We start from the raw sequence: 26,033 nt of genomic DNA on the forward strand, positions 1-26,033 counted from the left end.
CTGCGACGGCCCGGCCATGGCCCGGGAGCTCATCGGACCCGCGCTGCCGCCCGGCTTCCCGCGCTGCGCCGAGGCGGATCCGGATGAGGACTTCAGCCAGGGTGAGGTGTGAGGGGCGCTCCGCCCCTGGGCAGCGGCGCTGTGCCGCCCGCTGCCCCCCCGCTCCGTGCCGCCCGCTGCCCCCCCCCCTCCGTGCCGCCCGCTGCCCCCCCCCCCCCGTGCCGCCCGCTGCCCCCCCCCCCCCGTGCCGCCCGCTGCCCCGCCCCCCTCCGTGCCGCCCGCTGCCCCCCCCCTCCGTGCCGCCCGCTGCCCCCCCGCCGTGTCGGGCAACCGGGCCAGGCTCGGGGGCGGCTCCCCGTTCCGCCGCGAAGCACGCGAACGCGCACGGCAGGCGCTCGGGGAGAGAGGGAGGGGGTGTCCCCCGTGTTTCACCGCACCTCCGCGGCGCGTCAGGCGGCGGGGGAGGAGCGCGGCCCCCCGAGGGCCCTCGGTGCGTTCGGGTGCTGAAACGGGCGGGCGGTAGGGGGGCGCAGCCGCTCCGTAGGTCGCAGTAACGTGGCTCTGCAGCGGCTGTTGCACAGCTCGGTCCGCGCCAGGGAGACGCCTCCACGAAGCCAAACTTCACGGCTGGAGTTTATAGTGACTTTTTCAGGAAAAAAAAAATTATGTTTTGTGATGCGATAATATAGATACGAAACGGTCTGAAACTTGTTTTTAAAAAATGCTGCGTTTTTTCGTTTGCTATGTTTCAGCTCGAGTCCAATACATGCTTTTAGGTCTGTGCTCTTTAGTAGCTCTGAGTGTGAAGTCCGTGGGCAGAAAAGAAAGGCGGTGGTGAGGTCTTTGCAGCATGCTTTCCATTGTCAACCCGAAACACTTCATGCAACTGTCGTTTTCCAAGTCAGCTTTTCTGCGGATGCAGAACAGGCTTGTGATCAGTGAGGCTGTGGTGCCTCACCTGCCCGGGGTCTCTAATGTTGAGAGCAGTCACGTCAGAAGTGGGATCTCTCAGAGACCAGCTGGCTGCCAGGCTGGCTCTTCTGCAGTGGAGCTCGGTTACCTTCACTTAAACTCTTACGTGTTATGTGTCAATAATATCTCTGGAAGTAGCAGTTGGAGTATTAATGCTGTCTGTCCTTAACCCAGGCTCACAGCACTAGTGTATGTATGTTCCGTTTCTGGCAGTGTGTCAGTGATAATTCGGTTATTCCAAACAAAGCAGCTCTGATGGGAAAAGTTTGCTCTCCTCCTCTGCTCTTCTCATTTTTCAATCCAGAAGAGGGAGTGACAGGAAGAGAGAGTAAAGCTGCTGCCTTAGCTGACTGACACCATGACAACAGCAAGCTCTGCGTCTATCTTGGTTTTATACTGAAGTCCTGACTACACGCTTGTTTGAGCTGATGCAAGCCTTTCCTATTTGCATTTGTGTTCATGGCTTATTTACCTTCTTTCAATCCACGTACCGATACATGTTGCAAGTATTTTGTATGAGTCCGTTGAACAAAATAAGTTTATCATTAGGCCATGCTTTGGTGGTACCAAGTGTTTTGGTGATATCCGATCTAGGTTATTCAGCCTAGTTTGTCCACTTTTTATCCAAGTGTACATCAACTCCGTAAGTAGTAGTTATACTGGCAAGTCTACTTGCAGATTTCTGTGTGAAATGGGTGAAGGAGTTCATTTGCCTTTTTTAAAAAAAAACAAAAACAAAACCAAAAAAACCTAAAACCCCTCCAAAACCCAACTATTGGGGGTCGCTTATTTGATTTTATAACTTTTAGAAAATTTCCTGACTTACCACAGCTTGGCACAACAAGTAAGCGTACCTGCTCAACACATGAGGCATACCGCTGCAGTGCAGGGGAGGAAGAGCGAACAAATATTTCATCATAACACACTTAGTTGTATAGAAGCTGCAGCTCCAGCTGCAGCTGGAGCCCTGCACCTGGAGGTCTGAGTGGCAAAACTGTGTGATGGGGCTGCCACAAGTGTCTTCTGCACTGCAACACTTGCTGGGTCTTGAGACAGAATGGGCCCAGAAGTTGTTCTGTAACTATTTCCTCATGTATTATACCAATTTTAAGAGATACTTCACCTGTTAAAGCTGAAGAGCTTTTCCAGTATGTTTTCTTTCCTTGTGGTCTTGCTGATATTTGAGCCACTCTTTGCTTTTTTTTTTAAGAACACTTGATTTTTTATTCTTCTTCCATTGTTCCTACTGCCTAACAGGTACAGAGTAGGACTTTGGGCAGCTGTTCTGAGAATTCTGTCAAAAAGGTTTCATTCAGAACTATGATCTAAGAGAATAGAATAGAATATTTCAGTTGGAAGGAAAATTGACCATCTAGGCCAATTGCCTGACCAGTTCAGGGCTGACCAAAAGTTAAAGCATGTTATTAAGGGCATTATCCAAATGCCTCTTAAATGCTGACAGAGTTGAGGCATTGACCACCTCTCTAGGAAGCCTGTTCCAGTGTTTAACCACCCTCTCACTAAAGAAATGCTTCCTACTGTCCAGTCTAAACCTCCCCTGGTGCAGCCTTGAACCAGATGGAGATGGATGACAAGTGATGTCCCCCAGGGGTCCATACTGGGACCAGTACTGTTTAATATATTCATCAGTGACATGGACAGTGGGATCAAGTGCACCCTCAGCAAGTTTGCAGATGACACCAAGCTGAGTGATGCGGTTGACATGCTGGAGGGAAGGGATGCCATCCAGAGGGGCCTGGGCAAGCTCGACAAATGGGCCTGTGTGAATTTCATGAGGTTCAATGAGGCCAAGTGCAAGGTCTTGCACATGGGTCGGGGCAGTCCCCAGCATCAATACAGTCTGGGGGATGAAGGGATTGAGAGCAGCAGTGCGGAGAAGGATTTGGGGGTACTGGTGGATGAAGAGCTGGACAGGAGCCATCAATGTGCGCTTGCATCCCGGAAAGCCAACCATATCCTGGGCTGCATCAAAAGCAGCATGGCCAGCAGGTCGAGGGAGGTGATTGTGCCCCTCTACTCTGCTCTTGTAAGACCCCACCTGGAATACCGCATTCAGCTCTGGGATCCCCAACATAAAAAGGACATGGAGCTGCTGGAGTGGGTTCAGAGGGATGGAACATCTCTTGTATGAAGAGAGGCTGATAGATTTGGGGTTGCTTAGCCTGGAGAAGGCTCCAGGTAGACCTTTTTGCAACCTTTCAGTACTTAAAGGGGCTTGCAAGAAGGATGAGGACAAACTTTTTAGCATGGCCTGTAGGGATAGGACAAGGGGTAATGGTTTTAAACTGAAAGAGGGTAGATTTAGACTAGATACAAGGAAGAAATTTTATTCAATAAGGGTGGTAAAACACCAGAACAGGTTGCCCAGAGAGGTGGTAGATGTCCCATGCCTGGAAGTGTTCAAGGTGAGGTTAGACAGGGCTCTGAGTAACCTGACCTAGTGAAAGATGTCCCTGCCTATGGCAGGGGGATTGAGCTAGATGACCTTTAAAGATCCCTTCTAACCCAAACTATTCTATGATTCCCATGTGTCCTATCACTGAATCCCAGGGAGAAGAGATCAGCACCTCTCTCTCCACATCCGCTGCTCAGGAAGCTGTAGAGAGCAATGAGGTCGCCCCTCAGCCTCCTTTTCTCTAAACTAGACAACCCCAAAGTCTTTAGCCGCTCCTCCAAGGGCATTCCTTCCAGCCCTTTCACCAGCTTTGTTGCCCTCTTCTGGAAGCATTCGAGGACCTTCATATCCTTCTTCAATTGTGGGGCCCAGAACTGCACACAATACTCAAGATGAGGCTTCACCAACGCTGAATATAGTGGGATAATCACTTCTTTCTGGTTATACCATGTTTAATGAACCCCAGGATGCAGTTTGCCCTTTTGGCTGCCAGATAAGTCTTTGTCTTCCATCTGGCGTATGACATTGCCATGCTAGATGTAGTGAACAAAACAAATGTCTGTTGATCCGTTTTTAAATTTGCATTTTTTTATCTTTGTATGGATAACATTGAATCACAGAATGGTTGGGGTTGGAAGGGACCTTTAAAGATAATCTAGTTCCAACCCCAGACATAGCAGCTCTGTTAATAGCTGTAACTTTTAGCATGCAAATTCTTGCCTTTTTTAAAAATAAAAAAGAAGAAAAACTGAAGATGTAGTAATTGCAGCTTGTGTAATCACATTGATATGATTGGTAAAGTGCCAGTTGCCGCTCTGCCTGTAGGTCAGCCCGGGGGGAGCCAAAATGGACTTTGCTGGGAGATACCAGTGTCCTTTGATGGCATGGGAGAACTGCCGCTGTTAAAACCCTGAGAGCTTTAATCAGGACAAGGATGGCAGCAAATGGTAGTTGGATAGACTCAAAAGCTCATCACTGATAAATCCTTTACCTTCTTCAGCTTGTCACTGTACAACCCCTGGGACACACTTATCTCCTGATTCTTCATCTCATGATGATTCTTCAAAGCTGGCCTAAACTTGCCGGAAGACTCATACTTCCTTCAGCCTATTCGTCCTTTCCTCTGCACTGTCCTTCTACCAGCAGGAGAAAAATGCTAAGGAATGGCTAAAAATAACCAGAGATACAGAAGTGGGGTTTGTCTGTTTCAGCTTTGAGGCCACATTTGTTAAAAGTATGGATGCGTTGATATATGTCTGAGTTGATCTATCACTGTTGCCGAAGGTGAAAAGCCCTACACCTGCCTGTCCTTGAAAGGTTCCCAGTGCCTGTCTGCTGGCGTCGTAGATTGCTTAGAATCGCCAAATACAGCAGAAATTAACCTAGCAAATATAAGAACTAGTTTTTCATTTGCTTTCTGAATTGAATTGACCTAATTTTCAGGCAGGCAGTCAGAAGAGCCAGCTGAATGAAGAGGGCAAGTCAGAGCAACAATAGTAGGATAGCCACTTCCAGCAGTGGCGAAACATTCAGTTCACTCTGATCTGAGATGTATCCCTGGCTCTGTTTCTCATCTTCATCCCCAGTTTTCTTCTCCCACTTTCTTATCCCACTCTCAGTTGTTCTGAGTTCTGGCTACTTCCTCACTTCCCTGTTCCTCTACCATTGCTACATCTATTTCTTTTTTTCACCTCATTGGTTTTAGTTTCGTGGCACTCTTGAGCTCTCCTCCATTCCTCCTTTGGTCTGCACCTTTCCATTTCTCCACATCTTCCAGGGAGTTTCATTCACAGACTTCTCATTAGATCTTGGTCTTTCTTCTTGTCCTTTTATTTCCTTGCTCCCAGAATCTGTGCTTAGCAATTCCCATTCCTTCCTCGCTACTCTTTTTCTTTTTTTCCCTAGATCCATAACTCTGTCCTTACCCATGCTGATTGTTGGTCTCCATCAGTACCATGACCATAGTCATTTTTAACACCTGTTCTCCCAAGTCTCTTTCTCCTCCTCTTCTTTCACCATATCCAAATGACTCTTTCTTCCCCAGGCTTTAAATGGCTTTAAATGCCTTTTTCCCTTCCTGAACCAATCTCTGTCTCTCTTTGTTTTGTTTCTGGTTGTCCTGCTTAGGCAGCAGTTCCGTGAACAAACAGTTCTTTCAGGGAAGTGCTGGGTTTTGCAGTGTTATTTTTATGCGTCTTAAGTTCCCTGATCTGGTTTATTCTGTAGCCCATGCAAACAGTTGTGCTAGCACAACAGAGAGAAATTGCAATAGAAAGTGTGTGTGTTGGACAACATGTCAGTGGGGCCAGTCTCCTTCCTTAAATAGTATCACTTTACATCTTCTTTGCAGCTCACAAAGGTTCTCCCAATTTCTCTCTTCTTCTGCAGTATCAGACTCATCAGACTGCAGCTCAGTTTGCTGCTTTCACTCCAAGTCCTTTCTCTTACCCATCTGCATTCAGAGCAAATGAAGCTCTGCTTTCATGATGCCAGGGCACCAGGTGGCTGGAGAAAGCTGTTGTGCAGGTTTTGTCTGGTTTTTAAGTGGTTTTTATCCAGTGGTGTTTCTCATGACAAAATGGAAGACTTCTTGATAGCAGTCTTTATTCCCATTTATCATTCATCTGTTGGTTCTCTCTCATCTTGAACTTACTTTACCTTTATAGGCTGGGGCGGTGTGTTTTTTTTCCTTCTTAGTGCTGAAATGGATTTATATGTCCTAGTTAAAGTCTTTCCCATTGAAACAGAAAATGAAATAAGTGGCAGATCTGTCTGGGTGCTTTGTAACTAGTAGACTGTCCTTGTTCTGTGTCTTGTGCTGAAGACAAGTAAAAGCTTTATGAAGCTCACTTGAAGGACTCAATTTCTGCCTAGCCTTTGTCAGCTAACAATGGAACCAGGTTTAATTTTGCACCATCAAAAAGTCATAGTTCTTTAACTGGAGATGAAATTTCCTGGTACCCTTCATTTATGTGGGTTTTTTTTTTGCACCTCATCTTTTCATCTAACCCTTGACTATTCATAAAGATAACAATGTCTTTTCCCCACCAAATTATCTTTCTGTCCTGTCAGTCTTGTACTGAATGCTTGAAATATTGAAAGGAGGAATAGTGTCTGTGTTTCAGGATGCTAAATCATCAGTAGGATCCGATCTCCGTTACATTGGAAGGCTGTTCATGCTGTGTGTGTAAACTGGTGGTTGCCCTGCATGCACTGTCCTGGATCTGGGAGGGTCTCTAATCATGGAATCATAGAATGGCATAGGCTGGAAGGGACCTTAGAGATCATCTAATCCAACCTCCCTGCCATGGGCAGGGACGCCTCTCAACTACATCAGGCTATTCAAGGCTCCGTCCAACCTGGCCTTGAACACCTCCAGGGAGGGGGCATCCACAGCCTCTCTGGGCAATCTATTCCAAAGTCTCACCACCCTCGTACTGAAGAATTTCTTCCTAAGATCTAATCTAAATCTGTTCTCCTTCAACTTAAACCCATTTCCCCTTATCCTATCAGTGGACACTCTTGTAAAAAGCCCCTCCCCAGCCTTCCTGTAGGTTCCCTTCAGGTATTGGAAGGCAGCTATTAGGTCCCCCCAAAGTCTCTTTTCAAGGCTGAACAATCCTAGCTCCCGCAACCTGTCCTCATAGCAGAGGTGCTCCAGCCTGGATCATCTTTGTGGCCCTCCTCTGAACACGCTCCAACAAATCTATGTCTCTCTTATGGTGGGGACACCAGAACTGGACTCAGTATTCGAGGTGGGTTCTCACAAGAGCAGAGTAAAGGGGGAGAATCACCTTTCTTGACCTGCTGACCACGCTTCTCTTGATACATCCCAGGATGCGGTTGGCCTTCTGGGCCACATGAGCACACTGCCGGCTCATGTTGAGCTTCTCATCTATAAACACCCCCAAATCCTTCTCTTCAGGGCTACTCTCAACCCACTCTGTGCCCAGTTTGTATTTGTGCCTAGGATTGGCCCGACCCAGGTGAAGGACCTTGCAGTGTTATCCCTTATCTTGGGACCATTGCTGGTCTTTGCTTACTCCAGCTGGCTCTGTGTTGACTGAGCCTGTGAGGGTATCTGTGTTGTCTTGTTTGGGGGGCGTTTGCTGGTAGGATCAGTGGCTAAGCTACTTCTGGATGCAGTATATGTGGTACTATATCCAAATACATCTATAGAGAACCGTGCCTCCCAGTGGGGACAGTGCCAGAAGCTGCTCAGGCCTGTTAGCAGTGTTAGCGTCTGAATTTTCCCTCTGCTGAGATATGACTCATGCCCTCCTTGTTGCTCCAAAGGGTGAAGGGTTGATTGGAGCGTGAGAGCTCCATCCGCTGCCCCAGCCTTCCGACAGCAACAATTCTTTGAATGCCTACATCATCCCTTTTCCTGTTCGCACTCAGCTGAATTGGGAGTAACCTTAAGCATTAACCCATTCCTAAAGCAGGTTGGCAATTAAATGCCACTAATCTGTGGTCTCCCATTCTGTGTATGTACAAATGATGTGATTCTTCTCTGGTAAGCTTCAAATGCTTTATTAAGGTGGTAGTTTCTTTTAAATATAGCAGTTTATACCATATACATTGTAAATGGGTTGTTAGGTAAAACAGGGCTTTCTAGTCCTGTTCCAGAAGGTGCTGATGTAGTAATGGATTAGTAATGTACTAATTTAATTCAGGGAGGATTGTTCATTGAAATATGGTGCTGAAGAAAATAACTTCTAGAAGTTTATTTAGATGTCTTCTCTAAATGCTAGGCAGAGCAATAATTGAGTAAACTTAATTCCAGGTAGATACGTGTTTTGGGTATACCGAGATAGATAATACTCGTTTGAAATGTTTGATAAGTATCCCAACTAACTCTGGATGTTCAGTTGCAGGACCAGCACTGCCTCCAGACTATAAAAGCAGCAGTAGCTCAGAAACTCCTGACAGCAGCGATGACGACTCACAATCTCTTCCTCTATCCAGAGACGCAAACAGAGATTCTGAAGAGGAGACAGGAGATCCAGCACCCAAGTGAGTATGTTTTTAGGTTATTTGTATATTTACATTGTGTTGCAAATGAGATGCATCTGCATAAGCTGTGAGACGGGAACAGTATTATATAAATCAAAAGGTAAACTCTGTACCTGTGTAAAACTTGATGATGTGTTCTGCATGGTCTTTGTAGTCAAGAATGTTCAGCTGAGCTCTTTGACACTCCACAGTGGAATTAAGTTATTTAGGGCAATCAGATCTCTGTATTTACATGTTTTATTTTAGTTCTGCAATTAAAATAGTAAAATCCTTAATGTTTTGCTTGTTTATACTAAGGACAGACACCTCTTACTGTGTATGTAAGTACTTGGTACTTGAGTTTTTCCCTGTTTCTGGTATGCTACCTCTCATTGAGAGGTCATAAGAACCATTTATGGGCATGAATTTGTGCATTCAATTAAGTCAGCTCTAATGAAAAAAGAACTAATTGTTTAGCAAATAACAGGAGTCTGCACGTACTCTCATTTGGTGGGGTTAATTACTCGCAAGTGCTGTGTTAAGAACTTGTGTGTGTTTGTGCTAGGCCTTGTATAAGGGACTTGAAGGGCGTTGTGCCATCTTAATGAATGTTAATTATTACTCACTTTTTTCTTGTCTTATTCAACAGTTTTTCAGTTCATTAGAATTGAACTGGGAAAAATACAAGTCAAAATGCAGACAGTTTATAAAAACGGAGAAAAGTGTGCTGAATTTAAAATTACTTTGTGACTAGAAAATGGTATTTCAACATTATACTACTTTTCTTTCTACAGGGAAAGCATTCATAATGTTTTTTTAAATGTCAGAATGTTGTTGAAGTGAAGCTTATTCTCCCAATTTTTTAATTGCTTCAAATTATTTTGGATCCTTTTCCACTGTTTCCTTGGTAACAGCAGGATATTTAGTACATAAGACTGAAATAATTTTATGTATTTTTTTCTTTTTTTAAAATGTAGATAATTGCTATGCATGTCAAGGTAATTATTAAGTGAAACCTTTGTATTTGCAGAAAGCCAAAAAGAATTCAGGAAGACGATAATGATGATGATGATGATGGCTTTTTTGGGCCTGCTCTTCCTCCTGGATTTAAAAAACAGGATGATTCACCAGAGAGGTAATTAAATTGGAATTATATTCAGTCTCTTTTCCTTAAAACACAGTTATTTTAGACAAAATATTTTGTGGCACTATTACAGAACACTTCAATTGTGCACTTCAGATTCATGATTAGAATTGCTTACTCGACATTCTGAGAACAGGAACAGCGTTCCCTTGAAACAGAACTCACAGTCGTCCTAGTCCTGGTTGGAAGGTTGGAGAGAAAAGAAAAAATGTGAATTGTCTTTTATTTTGAATGTCAAATTTCTGCCATTTCTTATGATAGGTGTCAGATCAGTGCAGAAAAAACAAGTTACAGGTACAAGGACCCATAGTTCTATAGTTCATTCTGGGCTGTGAGGGAGTAGGGCAGTTAGCTTTTGTGTGGTGCAATACAATGCAGATTATTGGAATTGTTGTTTGCTAATGCACCAAGGATTATTGTTTATGTGTCTCCAGATAGAAAGTTAATCTGAACAGTGTAGGTTTCTAGAAAGCAAGCTGTCAGGTCTAAGCAAATAAGCCTTATTTATAGCCTCTGTTAGGAAGCTTTCCATTTGATTGCATGCAATTATAAATTTTTTTCTGAAAAAAAACCCAAACTATTTATGGATATTTCTGTGCAGAACTTTAACATGTCTCACAGCCTTCTAATCTTTACATCAATCTGTGCACTTCCTACTATAATTTTAAATTATAATCCATAGTGAGTATAATCTCCATACGTCCAAGGAGACGCCTATTGATAAGAGGTACAAGAGAGTCCCCTTGATCACTATTATCTTCCTTAGAGCAATAGGGAGCTGGTAGATAAAATAAATCAATACCTACCTGTTGGGTATGAGTTTTCAGTTCTAGGAAAGTAACTCGATTTGTTGTCGAGCTGTATATGTGGTATACCATCTTGAAGGAAATGTCAAAGTTGAAGGTTTTTTTTTTAGTTTGGTTAAATTTTTATAGTGCTTGCCAGCAGTTAAGAAAGCAAGAATTTATGTAACTAAAGTTATTTGGAAATATCCTCTTCATCTGTTTGGTTACACTTTACTGTAATCGACAAACTCTTTTGTAATTGTGGGTGTCATGCTCAGTGGGCTGATTTGGTGCTTTGAGGGTCCCAAGAGTAACTAACATCTTTTCTTTTTCTTACATTTCACATGCACAGTGTGTTATTTTAATTATAAAATTTGGGAAGTTGCTAAAAATAATGCGATCTCTAATAAAGCAAATAAATGCTTATAGCTATTAGATATCAGCAGAGGTAGCTTTCTTAATTTTTGAGATGAGCACTGCTGTGGTAAAATGTTATGTCAGAGTGTTCAAAGGAAAAGACACAGAAGAGGCAACTTGTAGTTTAAAGGTTAGAGAGATGAGCAGTAACACGGGTGGTCATCCATCATGTAATCTTAGTCATTTGTACATTCCCCCAACTTTTATTTCTCCTTAGCAGTTTATTTCCAAGATGGTGGATAACTTGCATTTACATGCAGAGAGCAAGAGTCTGCCCTATGTCTGTGAGTATGAGAGATTAAAGCAGTAAAAGGCACTTGCTAAGTTGTGGGGAGGTTTGTTTTTTTTTTGTTACAGCTCACCATTGAACTGCTCCTAGCACACACTGAGAAAGCAGATTGAGCAGAGCTGGTTTGCACCCAGCTCGATTCCCTGAATAGGTGGGAAAGGTGTGATGCGTGGGAAGAGCCTTGTCTATCTTCCGCCCCCATGCACCTGGCAGTCTGGTTGTGCTGACACACTCAGGCGCCGAAGCTTTGCGGGGTGCAGACACAGTGCTGTTAACTGTCTCTTTGCTGCATTGCCCCTAGCGTTGAGCTGGTTGCCAGCTGACAATCTAGCCATGAATAATTGCAACAAATGCAGGCTGTTTGCTTCAATGTATGGGCGCACCATTTATTAGCTCTGTGTGACATACGTGTTCTTTTGGAAAAGCTTGTGTTCTGTTGCATCTTCTCCAAGCTTGTCAGAGCAACGTGTGCGTGATTCGGAGCAGCTCATGTGGCGATTTGCAGCTTGTTAGAAGTTGTTTGAATCGTTGCAGCATAAAACATGTATGCATGAGCAGATTTCCTTCAGAGAGGATGTTGATGTTTATCGATTTTAGACAAAAGTGCAGCACTCGTAAGTATTACTGAAATATTCACACATCAAGGTAAAGAGCGAAGGTTGTCTAAAAAATTTTAAGTTAAACATCAGAGGAATGCTGAAATACCCATCTTCAAACGTGCATTAGCAAGGACTTCAGGTCCAACAACAGGACAGCGTTCTTTGCCATATATGACATCCAATATTCATTAAATGAAAGCTTAATTCATGATAAGTTTAGAGTTTTTTGAATGCTTATAGATAGATACCAAAGTTGCCAGCAGGAGCAAAACATGTTTAACAGTTTCATTTAGATTCACTTCACCTATTCAGAGAGCCTTTGGACATCCAGGAGACTGTCAAGAAAGGCACTGGCTGTGTGCTGCTGAGGAAAGACCTGAGCAACAGGGTTATTCATGTGGAGAAAAAAAAAAAAAGCAGCGCAGAAAGTGAAAGCATGGGAAGGATGAATATGGGAACCATTTTTCTGTTCCTTGGAAGAGCCTTTGAGCTGTGACAGAAGCAAGACAGAGTATTTGAGATCTGCTCTTTTTCCCAAGTTGCACAGATACAGCCCACAATGTAGATGTTCTTACGTATTTTAGTAGAAAGCTTTTTTGATAGTTTGGTTTAACTGTCCTTCCATGCAAAATAAAGGTACTTGTATACTAAAATAAAATATTATTTTGGCTGTATCTATATGGGTTTAAATTCAATCTCTTTAAATTATATTGGGAACTTAAAATATAGTTTTAGCAATAAAACAGTCAGAAGGGAACAGAGAAAAATGAAAGCTGTTTCTGTCTTGCTGCAGCTAGGTGGGAGTGGAACTTCAGATTTAACCCAGACCTCTTGCCTGAGTTTGAAACCTCACCAGTGCCCTTGCCCTGGCCTGAGCTCACATTTATTGCTTGTGTCTGTCTATCTGTGGTTGGCTTTTTGCCAGGACTTTCCCCTCTTCAGATCCTGACAATAATATCACTACAGCAGGGCTGTACTGATTAGATTATGTGGGATTTAGTAGAAGACCATAATTAGCATAATTCAATTCATGTTGCGTTACATTTGATTGCCCTAAAGCTCAGAAACTGAAGATCATAATAAACAAAGTCTCTGTTGATATTTAGTGAGGATACTATGACTTGGACACTTCAGGTGATAATTGTTTGGGGTTTTAATTAGGTTTTATTACCTTTCCAGAATATGATGGTGGATTATTAAGAGGGACTCAAATATAAAAGTATTTTCAGTACTGCAAGAACGGTTTGTAGTATGCTTTGAACTGCTTTCACTATTGAAAAGAGATTCTTAGCTTTCTATATTCCTGGAGACAATTGAATTATACTGATTGCAGAGGTGCTGTGTAAGAACAAATGAGTGAAGTTATCTGGGATCACAAAACTTTTCTTCTCCTTGCATCCCCACTCCAAGGGAAAATAAAATCAAAGCAATTCACTGACTCTTTATTGAAGGGCAGTGAAACTGCAGTGCAAGGCAAGAATGAATAAACTGTCTTTGTTGCTATGTCACGGATGAGTATTTAGATAAAAGTGTGACTTAAGAGAGTTTGATGGCAAGGTTCACTCTATTACTCACTACAAGGAGGAAACGTGCAGAGTGAAAATTGAGTTAGAATCAATTTGGGATGATTTACGCAGGGGCTGGAGAGGCAAAAGGGTAAGGGAGACTCTCCTGTTGAGTCACAAGGTTCAGAATGGACCCGTTTGCTTTCTAAACTCCTTCTTGGAGGGGAGTCTAGGTGTGACTGCATATACTCCTAGTCCCAGACTTGGTCAATGGTTTATGGCTAAGGAATTAGATGTGTTTATAGCTGAAGGATTATAGGTGCACACCGATTCTCTATGTGACTTAAATAAAATCTCAAAGTTTCATCATGCTTCCTCCCAATTCACTTACCTTCTATCTAGATGTCCGGTGTTAGTTCACTCCAAGTTGGAAACCTAGGATTTCCGAAGCAGACTCACAGACATTGGATTCCAGGAAAAATAATTTAATAATTGAGTGGTACAGCAGCTGGGTCAGCTCAAGCTGGGCATCTCCGGAGAGGAGTCAACCTGAACAAAGAAATCCCTGGGTAATTATACTCTTACAAACTCTTCCCCCACCCCTCATGCAAGGTTTCTGTCCAGTAGTAATAGTTGGGTCTGGGGTCATCTTGTTCCTCACTGGATTCCTTCATTGTCTTCAGACAGGTCGTTATCTTGTCTAACTGCAGCTGCTGTTGATGCTTGTAGCCTTGAAGCCTCCCTGTCTTCTTATTTATGCTGTAGAGGCCCTGTTTTGTCTAAGCAGGTCCATGTTCAGTAACTCCGAGTGGAAATGTACAGCTTGTGGCCTCAGGCTTGAGCAAATCCAGCTACTCGGCTAGGCAAGGAGAGCTGAGCACACAGCATACTAAGTAGCACAGCATTATAACTAAAAGTGATTTGTTCTGTATAAAACTTACTTATTTAGCTAAACAACTAATACTCTTATCATGGAGAGCTGTCCCTGCCAAAGCGGAGAGTCGCCTGATGTACAGTCCAGTTGCCATGCCGGGAGAATCCAAATGGGGCTCATCCAGCGATCTGTTGTTGGTAACGGATCTCATTGCTTCGAGGAGCGCCCTTGCGAGGCGTCCCTGCCGAAGGGGAGATCGTCGCCATGCAGCCACACTGCGCGGCAGGGAGAGCTGAAAGGCGGCTCACTCAGGCTGTCATATTTATGGGATAAAGTGGTTGGCTCATAGTCAAATTGCATACGGCGGGAGAGCAATGCACGGGGCTCCTTATAACCGCAGCTTGTGGGGTCGCCTGTGTCGCTCTGCTCCTTGTGGGTTTCCTAGAGGAGTTCTTGGCCTGGCTACAGCTCAGGCCGTTACCTCCTTTGGAGCTCGTGCCAAACTGCTGCTGGTTTGGTTGAGGGGGGGTCGAGTGCACCCGTCACACTCTACCCCGTGACTACAGTCAATCCACTTTATCAGCTCATAGAGTGGTAGTACGGTTACCTCTTGCCTCTATGTCATAAATATGTGGCGTATTGCAGATCAGTGGTAAGAGCCCCATTAGTTGCTAAACTGTTTGGTTTAAGTGCCAAGTTGATGTTGTTTAAATACTGCACTGACACATTTGCAGATTCACAGTAAGCAAATAGCTTTTAGTAGTATAAAATATTAGTATTAATTACATTATTGGGGAATTCCTCGTGATGAACGAGGAGTATTTGCTTAATCATGTACCAAACCTTTACACACAAAATGATCATAAGTAATAAGCATAATAATGCTAGAGCTAACAAAATCAGAAGATTAAGCATTAGATACAAAGTTCCTGTTGCTGTCAATGACCCTTCGAATCAGGTATCCCAGCAGTGATGTACGAATTAAGTCAGGTCATCCTGTTGGCAACAGTTTGTTTTTTTTTACCAGTGTAAGATGCATTCCAGTGGTGGTAGGTAGTAAATCTCAATATGATGTGTAGTTTGATTGTAGCAATTGGTAGGTTGTGATAGGAGCTGAATAGTTAAAAGTCACATGCCATAACTCATGTTGATTAGTGTGAATAAAAGCAGTGAGGGTCTCCAGCCTGTGGGTTGAGCTTGTTGACGTGTGAACCGAATGTGGCTCGTGCTGGCAATGATTACTCTTGGGAGAAGGATAAGGAGTCCTTCGGTGGTTAATGTGATCTCCAGGAGAGGTGTGCTGGTATCATTCACAGTATCGTTCCTGGAAAAGGAAAACAATACACGTCTCGGCGGGGTTTTTCCGGACAGGTGACCCCTTCATAAAGATGGAAAAATCCACCCTGCACTAATTCTTTGTTTTGCACCTCTACTATCTGTAGCCTGCAGAGGATTTGCATGGACTGATACAATCAATTTGCCATGTAGACTGCAAAAGTTTTTCCTTGGTTGATGTATAGGGGTGGTGTTTTAGCAGGGTGATTTGTTTGTGATTTAATCTACATTGAGGACATTCTGTAAGAATAATTTCACAAGTTTTCCTGTCTAGGGGCCAGACCTTGTTCTGTGCAGCAAAACAAAGTCCTGCTTTACCTGTGTGACATAATTTTTGATGTAACCATTCTCCCAGTCCATACCATTTGAGATTTAAAGATGTCCTGATTTCAGCTGGGATAGAGTTAGTTTTCTTCTTAATAGCTAGAATAGCGCTGAGATTTGGATTTAATATGGGATTTGGTATGAGAAGAATGTTGACGACATACTGATGTTTCCAGTTGTTGCTGAGACATCAAGAACTTTGCAGCTTCCCATGTTTTGCCAGTGTGCGGGTACACAAGAGGCTGGGAAGGATCATAGCCGGAGCAACGGACTCATAACTCCTAGCTTAGGGTTTGATCATAGGTTTAGGATTGAGGCCCAAATTGGATAATGGAATATTCGATATCATGCAACGTCATGCTCAGTATATAGATGAGGGTTAGCTGGGAACCTCTCTTTCTCTTTGGGGTTTGCTCTGTCTTCCAGGATTGTGGTTTCAGGACTCCTCTGTTTCAGGATCACTAGCCAGGACAGGGCAGGCATTTGGTCAGTGGGTGTTGAGCATCACTTGTTTGTCTATATTATTATCATTTTTATTATTATTTTTATCATTATTGCTTTTAAATTTATTTTATTTCAATAATTAAAATGTTCTCAACCCATGAGTCTCCTTCCCTTTTCCCCTTTAATTCTCTTCCCCATCCCTCAGAGGTGAGGGAGGGTGAGTGAGCGGCCGTGTGGTGGTTAGTGGCTAGCTGGGTTAAACCATGACAAAAGAGTTCCCCGTTTTTATTTTCCTAATTTTAGTCAATTCATCAAAGTTTTGGTTCCAGTTTGTGGCTGGTTTATTGTCCTTGGAGTGAGCTTTCACCCATCCCATCTTGACTGGTGTTTTCCTGGTTATATCTAGTAATAATTGCCAGTCTTTCTATTTACTTGCCAATTCAGTGATTCCCACTGACCAAGCCACTGCGTGGTGCCAGCCCACACAGCATACGAGTCTACATCAGGGATGTCAGTGTCTCGAAGGGATGTCAGTGTTCAGGTCACAGGCTGTGAGGAACGTCATAGCTTGTCCTTGGTAGCTGGGAGCAATTCTGAGGATGGCCCTGTGAGGTGTGAGCAGGTTGATGACCTGCTAAGCCAGGTGGTGCAGCTCCAGGATGAAGTGTTGGAGCTCAGGGAGGAGGTGAGCAGGTTAAGAATAATTAGGGAAAGCGAGAGGGAAATTGACAGCTTCCATAATCTGGTTGTGGCAGAGCTGAAAGATGAAGTAGAGAGGTTAAAGGGGATCAGGGAACGTGAGGAATTAGGGGACAGGGAGCAATGGCACAAGGTCCCTGCTCGGCGTGGCAAGCGCAATTGCCTGGCAATTCCCTCACCCCCCCAGGTGTCCTTATGTAACAGGTACAGTGCTCTGCAAGGGGAACTGGATGACAGGGAGGGTGATGGTTGTCCCTGCTTGGGGGTGTCTCCAAAGCCGGGTCGAACTGCCGTTGGCATTAAAACCTCATCAAAAGAGGAAAATATAGATGAGGGCCCACGCAGAGGGTTGCCTAAGGTGAGTCAGTCTGCCCCACGATTTCTGACTGCCCCTGTTAAAAGAAAAAGGAGGGTAATTGTCATAGGTGATTCCCTTCTGAAGGGAACAGAGGGGCGTATATGTCGACCGGACCCAACCCACAGGGAAGTCTGCTGCCTCCCTGGGGCCCGCGTCAGGGACGTCACTAGGAAACTCCCTGGTCTGGTACGGCCCTCTGATTATTATCCATTACTGGTAATGCAAGTTGGTACTGATGAGCTAACAGAGAGAAGTCCAAAGGCCATCAAAAGGGACTTTAGGGCATTGGGGCGATTGGTCGAAGGGTCAGGAGCCCAGATAGTGATTTCTTCAATCCCTTTAGTGGCAGGAAAGAATATGGAAAGGAACAGAAAAACAGACTTGATTAACAGATGGCTCAGAGGCTGGTGCCACCGACGGAAATTTGGTTTCTTTGATCATGGGGAGGCTTTCGCTGAACCAGGTCTGATGGCACCGGATGGGACATGCCTTTCTCAGAGGGGAACCAGGGTCTTAGCGCAAAAGCTAGCAGGGCTCATTGACAGGGCTTTAAACTAGATTTGAAGGGGGAGGGGAGGAATATCAAGAATGATAAAGATATGCTGGAAGTACCTGTAGAACAGAAGAAGGGAATTCCAGCCACTCCAGCCAGGAAGTCAGAGTCATCTGGGGCCCAACTTAAATGCCTTTATGCCAATGCGTGCAGCATGGGGAATAAGCAAGAGGAGTTGGAAGTGTGTGCGCGCCTGTTGGGATATGATCTTATTGGCATCACGGAGACGTGGTGGGATGACTCCTATGACTGGAGTGTCAGAATAGAAGGGTACAGGCTCTTTAGGAAGGATAGGCAGGGGAGAAGAGGAGGAGGAGTTGCCCTCTATGTCAAGGACCAGCTAGAGTGCATGGAGCTGCACCTGGGGACGAGTGAGGTCCCGACTGAGAGCTTATGAGTTAGGATTAAAGGCAGAGCAGGGACAGTGGACGTAGTAGTAGGGGTCTGCTACAGACCACCTGACCAGGAGGACTGGGTGGATGAGACCCTCTACAGACAGATAGGAGCTGCCTCACGTTCACGAGCCCTGGTCCTCATGGGGGACTTCAACCACCCTAATATCTGTTGGAAAGACAACACAGCGAGGCACAGGCAATCCGGGAGGCTCCTGGAATGCATGGATGATAACTTCCTTCTCCAAGTGGTAGAGGAACCAACGAGGTGAGGTGCTACGCTGGACCTTGTTCTCGCTAACAATGAAGGGCTGGTGGGGAACGTGACGCTCAAGGACAGCCTTGGCTGCAGCGATCATGAAATGGTAGAATTCAAGATACTTAGAGAAGCAAGGAGAGTGCATAGCAGGCTCACTACCCTGGATTTCAGGAAAGCAGACTTTGGCCTCTTCAAGGATCTCCTCGCTAGAGTACAATGGGATGAGGCCCTGGAGGGAAGAGGGGCACAAGAAAGCTGGTTAATATTCAAGGATCACCTCCTCCAAGCTCAGGAGCGGTGCATCCCAACAAAGAGAAAGTCAGATAAGAACACCAGGAGGCCCACATGGATGAATAAGGAGCTCCTGGCCCAACTTGGGCACAAAAAGAAAGCCTATAGGGGGTAGAAGCAAGGACAGGTAACCTGGGAAGAATACAGAGAAATTGTCCGAGTAACCAGAGATCAGGTTAGGAAAGCCAAAGCCCTAATAGAGTTAAATCTGGCCAGGGACTCAAGGGCAACAAGAAAGGCTTCTATAGATATGTCAGTGATAAAAAGAGATCTAGGGAAAATGTAGGCCCTCTCCGGAAGGAAACAGGGGACCTGGCCACCCACGATATGGAGAAGGCTGAGATTCTCAATGACTTCTTTGACTCAGTCTTCACTGGCAAGAGCTCTAGTGGCATGGCTCAAGTCACAGAAGGCAAAGGCAGGGACTGGGAGAATGAAGAACCACCCACTGTAGGAGAAGATCAGGTTCAAGACCATCTTAAGAACCTGAAGGTGGACAAGTCCACGGGACCTGATGAGGTGCATCCGCGGGTCCTGAGGGAAATGGCAGATGAAGTTGCTAAGCCACTATCCGTCATATTTCAGAAGTCGTGGCAATCTGGTAAAGTTCCCAATGACTGGAAAAGGGGAAACATAGCCCCCATGTTTTAAAAGGGGAAAAAAGAAGACCCAGGGAACTACAGGCCAGTCAGTCTCACCTCTGTGCCCAGCAAGATCATGGAGCAGATCCTCCTGGCGACTATACTAAGGCACATAGAAAACAAGGACGTGATTGGTGACAGCCAACATGGCTTCACTAAGGGCAAATCCTGCCTGACTAATTTGGTGGCCTTCTATGATGAGGTCACAGCATTGATGGATAGGGGAAGAGCAACTGACATTGTCTGCCTGGACTTATCCAAAGCATTTGATACTGTCCCACAGGACATCCTTATCTCTAAACTGGAAAGACATGGTTTTGATGGATGGACCACTCGGTGGATAAGGAATTGGCTGGATGGTCGCTCTCAAAGAGTTGTGGTGGACGGTTCAATGTCCACGTGGAGGCCAGTGACGAGTGGTGTTCCTCAGGGGTCGGTACTGGGACCAGTGCTATTTAACATCTTAGTTGGAGACATGGACAGTGGGATTGAGTGCACCCTCAGCAAGTTTGCATATGACACCAAGTTGTGTGGTGTTGTGGACACGCTGGAGGGAAGGGATGCTATCCAGAGGGACCTTGACAGGCTTGAGAGGTGGGCCTGTGAGAACCTCATGAAGTTCAACAAGGCCAAGTGCAAGGTCCTGCACGTGGGTCAGGGCAATCCCAAGCACAAGTGCAGGCTGGGCAGAGAATGGATTAAGAGCAGCCCTGAGGAAAAGGACTTGGGAGTGCTGGTGGATGAGAAGCTCAACATGAGCCGGCATTGTGCGCTGGCAGCCCAGAAAGCAAATCGTATCCTGGGCTGTATCAAAAGGAGTGTGGCCAGCAGGTCGAGGGAAGTGATTCTGCCCCTCTACTCAGCTCTCGTGAGACCCCTCCTGGAATACTGTGTTCAGCTCTGGAGTCCCCAACACAAGAAGGACATGGAGCTGCTGGAACGAGTCCAGAGGAGGGCCACGAAGATGATCCGAGGGCTGGAGCACCTGTGCTATGAAGACAGGCTGAGAGAGTTGGGGCTGTTGAGCCTGGAGAAGAGAAGGCTCCGGGGTGATCTTATAGCAGCTTTCCAGTACTGAAAGGGGGCCTGCAGGAAAGCTGGAGAGGGACTTTTTACAAGGGCATGTAGTGATAGGACAAGGGGCAATGGATTTAAACTGAAAGAGGGCAGATTTCGATTAGATATAAGAAAGAAATTTTTTACATTGAGGGTGGTGAGGCACTGGCACAGGTTGCCCAGAGAAGTTGTGGATGCCCCATCCCGTGTTTAAGGCCAGGTTGGATGAGGCTTTGGGCAACCTGGTGTAGTGGAGGATTCCCCTGCTCATGGCAGGGGGGTTGGAACTAGATGATCTTTGAGGTCCCTTCCAACCCTAACCATTCTATGATTCTGTGATAATAACTTTTGCTTTGTTCTGTGCTGCTAGAAAAACTGCCCTTAATTCTCCCACTTGTGCTCTAGCTTCACCTTCTTCTATTACTCGTTTGCCAGTGGTAATGTTTAATGCCATAGCTTTGTGTTGCCACTTACCTTTTATCCTTTTTGTGAGGCATCAGTGAACTAAATGCCTTATGTTGGTGTTTCCTTGGTGAGTGGGGGTGCATTTGAAATTGGTGAGGATTTAAAAAGTTGTTGTAATGCTAATGGATCTGCATTTATAGGCATCTGTAATTTAGAAACTTAATATGTCCTTCGGTTAATTTTGTTTCCTCTGTAATTCCTATTACATAAGCATAGTATTTTCTGACTGTAAGTTTTTGGGCAACTCCTTCTGGGGGAGCAGTCCCCTTCAGGATTGCTTTTAGTCAGTTAAATGGTTCTCTGGTTTGCATAGCCTGTTCTTGGTGTGTTTTTTTCAACTTGTTTTACTGCTCGGACTAAAGACAGAAGTCCCTTTTCCCATTCAGAGTACCTCTATTCTGTTTCTTTAAATGCAGTCAAGCTGAATAATAAAAGTTTCTTTGGTCCATCAGGGCCAGTTTGGACTAGGTTATAGTAAGCATCAGGTTCAGCAAAACCCCATTCTGCTAGAATAGAGTCGGGGGGGGGGGGGTGTGTACTGGTCCCAATGATTGGTATGTTTTTATTTCCTGTATTAAGGTTTTGACTGCCTTTTCATGTTCTGGGTTCCATTTCCAAGGTTTGCCTTTCCATAAGAGTGAGTACAAGGGACGAGCAATGATAGAAAACCCAGGTACCTGTTTCTCCAATATCCTAAAGTTCTCATTAGCTATCATAACTCTTTCCAAGATTGGGTCATCTGCAATTGTTCTGTTTCACTTTGGGTATCTGGCATAATTGTTACACTACCTGCAATCTACCAAGTACCTAGAAATTTTACTTCTCTACTTGGTCCCAGGCATTTTCCAGGTGAGATCTCAACTCCTGCTTCATGTAGGGCTTGCCACACTGCTGCTGCAGCTTCCCCCACCTTTTCAGGGGAAGTTCCTTCAATTACAATATTATCTATATATTGATTCAGTTTCATTCACTAGAGGGAGTGAGTGTCTGTATACAAAGTTCAGCAAGCCTGGCTGTCCTAGTTTTAGCTGGGACAGAGTTTTTAACAGCTAGAAGAGCTCCGTGTTTTGGTTTTACTCAGAGGCTCACTCTGAGAAGAATGCTGATAGCAAGCTGATGTTTGAGACTCCAAGGACTTTTCAGTGTGCTGGAGTGCAGAAACACGTCGGGATAAGGGGAGAGCATAGCTGGGACATGGGGGACACGATTCCCCTTGTAATTTGTGGTGGACCTTAAGATCGAGGGCCAAACTGGCCAATTAGTATTCCATATCACGCAACGTCATGCCCAGTATAAAAGTGAGGGTCAGCCGGACAGAAGGGCTTTTGCGCTTTGGCTCTTTTGCGCTTGCTGCGCTTTTGCTCTATTGTTTTTCTTTTTCTCTCTCTCCCAGTACTCCCACTCTCGGAGTACTATCTCTCTCTCTCTGCCCCTCTCTATTTCGGGGCCTCGCGTTCGTCCGGGATTGCAGCTTCGGGACGAGACGGGCTTCGCATACGAGGGGGTGGTGAGCACCTACACTGTGTATTAAATCATCTGTATTAAATTGTTCTTATCTCAACCCACGGGTTTCCCGTTTATCCTTTAATTCTCTCCCTCATTCTTGGGGGTGGGGGAGGGGGAGTGACCGGCTGTGTGGGGAGGTTCAGCCTAACCCACGACACTGGCATGAGCGATTATGGGTGATGCTTATACCCCTGTGGGAGTCTGTTGAAAGTCTGTTGTATACCATCCCCAGTAAAAGCAAATTTCTTTTTATCCTTTTCCTGCCAAGGGACTGTAAAGAGCATATCTTTTGCATCTAACACTGCCATCCATGGGTGTGCGACTGCTTGCCAAGCAGCTGTTAAGTTTGCAGTGTTTGATACTGCAGCTATTAGTGGGGCTGTATTAGCATTCCGGTGCTGATAATCAGTTGTTAAACGTCACCTCTGTCTGGTTTCCCAACTGGCCAGAAGGTGAATTGTGTGGGGAGTGAGTTCTGCAAATAACATGCTGTTTTTCCAAGTCTACTGTTACTTCAGAAATTCCTTTTCGTGCCGCAGCAGAAATGGGGTATTGGGGTACAACAGTAATTTTTGAATCAGGGAGTGCAGGGGCTGTGCGGAGTACACGCACTGTAGCCTCCCGATTTTTATCAGGGTTAGAGTCAGCGTTTGAACCGAAGGACCACACACTGCCATCCGGCAGGCACCAGGTTCAACCGTTGAAAACATCGAAACCCAAAATATTTTCACGGTGATATTTAATTGCAAAGCCAGTAGATATACGCTCACCCGGGAGCCACAAAGTGACCTTGGCAGTTGGACACACAACACTCCCTCCATTCACACCGGTAATCCTAACTCTTTGCTGTCCGGGTCGCACACCCGGCTTCTTGGCATCTTGTTGTGTTAATATTGAAATTTGTGCTCCTGTACCTATTAGGAATTTCACCAATCGTCCTCGAGGACCAACTGGAACTAAAATGTATGGGCCATCATCACTTATCCACTGATGAGTCTTCATTTCCCAGACAGGCAGGCCCAATTGCCTGCCGGACATTACGCGTTTTTCGACCTCATGCCCTGCAGTTCCTCCCTGAGGGGGAGAAAAGAGTTAACTCTCTTTCCTGGAGCAGGGGCTGAAGGAGTTAAAATATACTCCTTCTTTTCACTGTTATCTCGTTCCTGGAATGCTTCAGTCAGACTCAGGATAATGCCAGTAGGCTGTCTCTTAATTGAGGCTCTAGGAACGCCTAGTGCCAATGCTTTCTTGCACAGTTCATTTCTCTGCTCCTGAGACTCTCCTTGTGCATCTTTAGGTGTATTTTCCCTTGGTCTAGTTCCTGTTCCCTGTGGAGCTGGCTGTTTTATTGGTCTTGCTCGATGATCTCCTGTTCGGGGTTTTGGATCCGATTTTCTGGCTAACGGATCGCCCCACCCCATTTCACGGGCATGGTTTATAATGTCGTGCATTAAGTCTGCCCAGGTAGGGAGTTGGATGTGGGGGTAATTGTTGCCTGATCCCTCATTGTGTTCTGTGTCTCTTCTAATCTCATCCCTTTTTGCAACTAGATAAGGTTTGAGAATTGCTGGGGCTCCTCTAATCAGTGGTTTTAGTATCGCATAATCAATCGTAGCAGATATTGGGATATCGATGGCTTCTCTTCTGTGCATGGCTTGTATGCAGGCAGCTTTTGTGATGGCTGTAGAAAGCTCCTTAAGAGATCTCATGGGGATTGTGGAGGGTTCACCTCGTTCCATAGCATCTCTTCCTCCAGCCCAATAAGCTACTCGGCTGGTGATAGAGTGGCATTTGTTTACTGGGTCGGGTCCTAAATTTAAGAAAACTCCCGGACCCCAAAAGCCATTTGCTTCATTTCCATTCAGCAGTATTCGATCCCCACCACTTAGGCAGACTCGCCACAAATACTCAGTTTCAGTTTCACCTGGCTTCCTGCTGTATTTCTGTTGTAAATTTGCCAATTGCACCAGATCCCAGGGAGTGATTCGCAATGTATATCGCAGAGCACCACCTTGAGACTGTTCTATTTTAATGATGGGTCCGGCTTCGTATTCAGGGAGATTTGAGGGAGACAACAAATCACCCTGCCTTGGTTTGCTGTCATCAGGGTCGCCCCATATATTTCCATCCCATTCCTCAGGGGATACAATTAGTTTTCTAATCTGTAAAATGTCGGGGGGATGAGGAGCCCGCATGAGTATCATTTCAACCTTTCCTTCCAGCTTTTTATTTTTCTCCTTTTCTTCCTGTAACTGTTTCTGCAGCTGCTCAATTTTCAAGGAGAGTAATAACTCAGCTGCCTTTCTGCCTTCTATTTCCTCTCTCAGATCTTGGTTTTCTCTGTTCAGGTTTTTCCTCTCCTGACAAACAGCTTCTAGGCAGGTGCCTAACATCTTACAAATAACATCTTTTCCATTGTTTATATGGTCCCTGGCCACTCTTAGCTGTTCTTCCACAGCTTTCCAATCATGCCAGTTATCACGAGACCACTCTTCTGAGAATCTGGGGCTCGGACTCACTTTGTGCCGCTGTAAATAATCAGTGATACTACTTGCCATGCTGCTGACTACACCAGTTCGTCACGGAGGAGCGTTTAGATAAAAGTGCAACAGAGTTCTGTGGCAAAGTTCACTCTATTACTCACTACATGGAGGAAACATGCAGAGTGAAAATTGAGTTGGAACCAATTTTGGATGATTTACAAAGGGACTGGAAAGGCAAAAGGGTAAGGGAGATGGTTTATGGCTAAGGGATTAAATGTGTTTCTACCTTAAGGATTATAGGTGCACACCCAATTCTCTATGTGACTTAGCTAAAATCTCAAAAATTTCATCATGCTTCCTCCCAATTCACTTACCTTCCCTCTGGGCGTCTGGTGTTGGTTCGCTCTGAAGTTGGAACCCTAGGTTTCCGAAGCAGACTCACAGATATCACATTCCAGGAAAATAATTTAATAATTGAGTGGTACAGCAGCAGGATCAGCTCGAGCTGGGCATCTCTGGAGAGAAGTCAACCCGAACAAAGAAATCCCTGGGTAATTATACCCTTACAGACTTTTCACCCGCCCCTCATGTGAGAGTTCTGTCCAGTAGTAATAGTTGGGTCTGGGGTCATCTTGTTCCTCACTGGATTCCTTCACTGTCTTCAGACAGGTCATTGTCTTGTCTAATTGCAGCTGCTGTTGATGCTTGTAGCCTTGAAGCCTCCCTATCTTCTTATTTATGCTGTAGAGGCCCTGTTTTGTCTAAGCAGGTCCATGTTCAGTAACTCCGAGTGGAAATGTACAGCTTGTGGCCTCAGGCTTGAGCAAATCCAGCTACTCGGCTAGGCAAGGAGAGCTGAGCACACAGCATACTAAGTAGCACAGCATTATAACTAAAAGTGATTTGTTCTGTATAAAACTTACTTATTTAGCTAAACAACTAATACTCTTATCATGGAGAGCTGTCCCTGCCAAAGCGGAGAGTCGCCTGATGTACAGTCCAGTTGCCATGCCGGGAGAATCCAAATGGGGCTCATCCAGCGATCTGTTGTTGGTAACGGATCTCGTTGCTTCGAGGAGCGCCCTTGCGAGGCGTCCCTGCCGAAGGGGAGATCGTCGCCATGCAGCCACACTGCCCGGCAGGGAGAGCTGAAAGGCGGCTCACTCAGGCTGTCATATTTGTGGGATAAAGTGGTTGGCTCATAGTCAAATTGCATACGGCGGGAGAGCAA

General features: G+C 45.2%; 2 protein-coding genes across 3 annotated transcripts in view; one reads left to right on the top strand and one right to left on the bottom strand.

Moving 5' to 3' along the window:
• The first annotated feature begins 16 nt into the window (after positions 1-16).
• GPALPP1 (GPALPP motifs containing 1) overlaps positions 17-26,033 on the top strand; it is a 33,591-nt gene continuing 7,574 nt past the window's right edge. For both annotated transcript variants that reach the window (XM_086611917.1, XM_086611923.1), the window contains exons 1-3: positions 17-101; positions 8,260-8,404; positions 9,414-9,518. In XM_086611917.1, the coding sequence (XP_086468043.1) occupies positions 17-101; positions 8,260-8,404; positions 9,414-9,518 (335 nt within the window). The remainder of the gene's footprint in view (positions 102-8,259; positions 8,405-9,413; positions 9,519-26,033) is intronic.
• On the bottom strand, positions 23,357-26,018 carry LOC147529438 (uncharacterized). Its single transcript, XM_086622516.1, has 3 exons — positions 25,799-26,018; positions 25,177-25,221; positions 23,357-24,885 (listed from the first exon to the last, which is right to left on the bottom strand). Exons 1-3 carry the CDS (start codon positions 26,016-26,018, stop codon positions 23,357-23,359), a joined length of 1,794 nt encoding a protein of 597 aa, XP_086478642.1.

The sequence above is a fragment of the Tauraco erythrolophus genome, chromosome 1 (genome assembly GCF_009769465.1).
Source record: "Tauraco erythrolophus isolate bTauEry1 chromosome 1, bTauEry1.pri, whole genome shotgun sequence".
Classification (NCBI taxonomy): Eukaryota; Metazoa; Chordata; class Aves; order Musophagiformes; family Musophagidae; genus Tauraco; species Tauraco erythrolophus.

What these genes read in the sequence shown, in the direction of transcription:
- LOC147529438 (XM_086622516.1), bottom strand. Translation starts at nt 26,018, where the DNA reads ATGCAATTTGACTATGAGCCAACCACTTTATCCCACAAATATGACAGC. An exon ending in CCCGGCATGGCAACTGGACT is followed by an intron (nt 25,222 to 25,798) that starts GTACATCAGGCG and finishes TCGGAAACCTAG; the next exon opens with GGTTCCAACTTCAGAGCGAA. An exon ending in ACCAGACGCCCAGAGGGAAG is followed by an intron (nt 24,886 to 25,176) that starts GTAAGTGAATTG and finishes GAACTGGTGTAG; the next exon opens with TCAGCAGCATGGCAAGTAGT.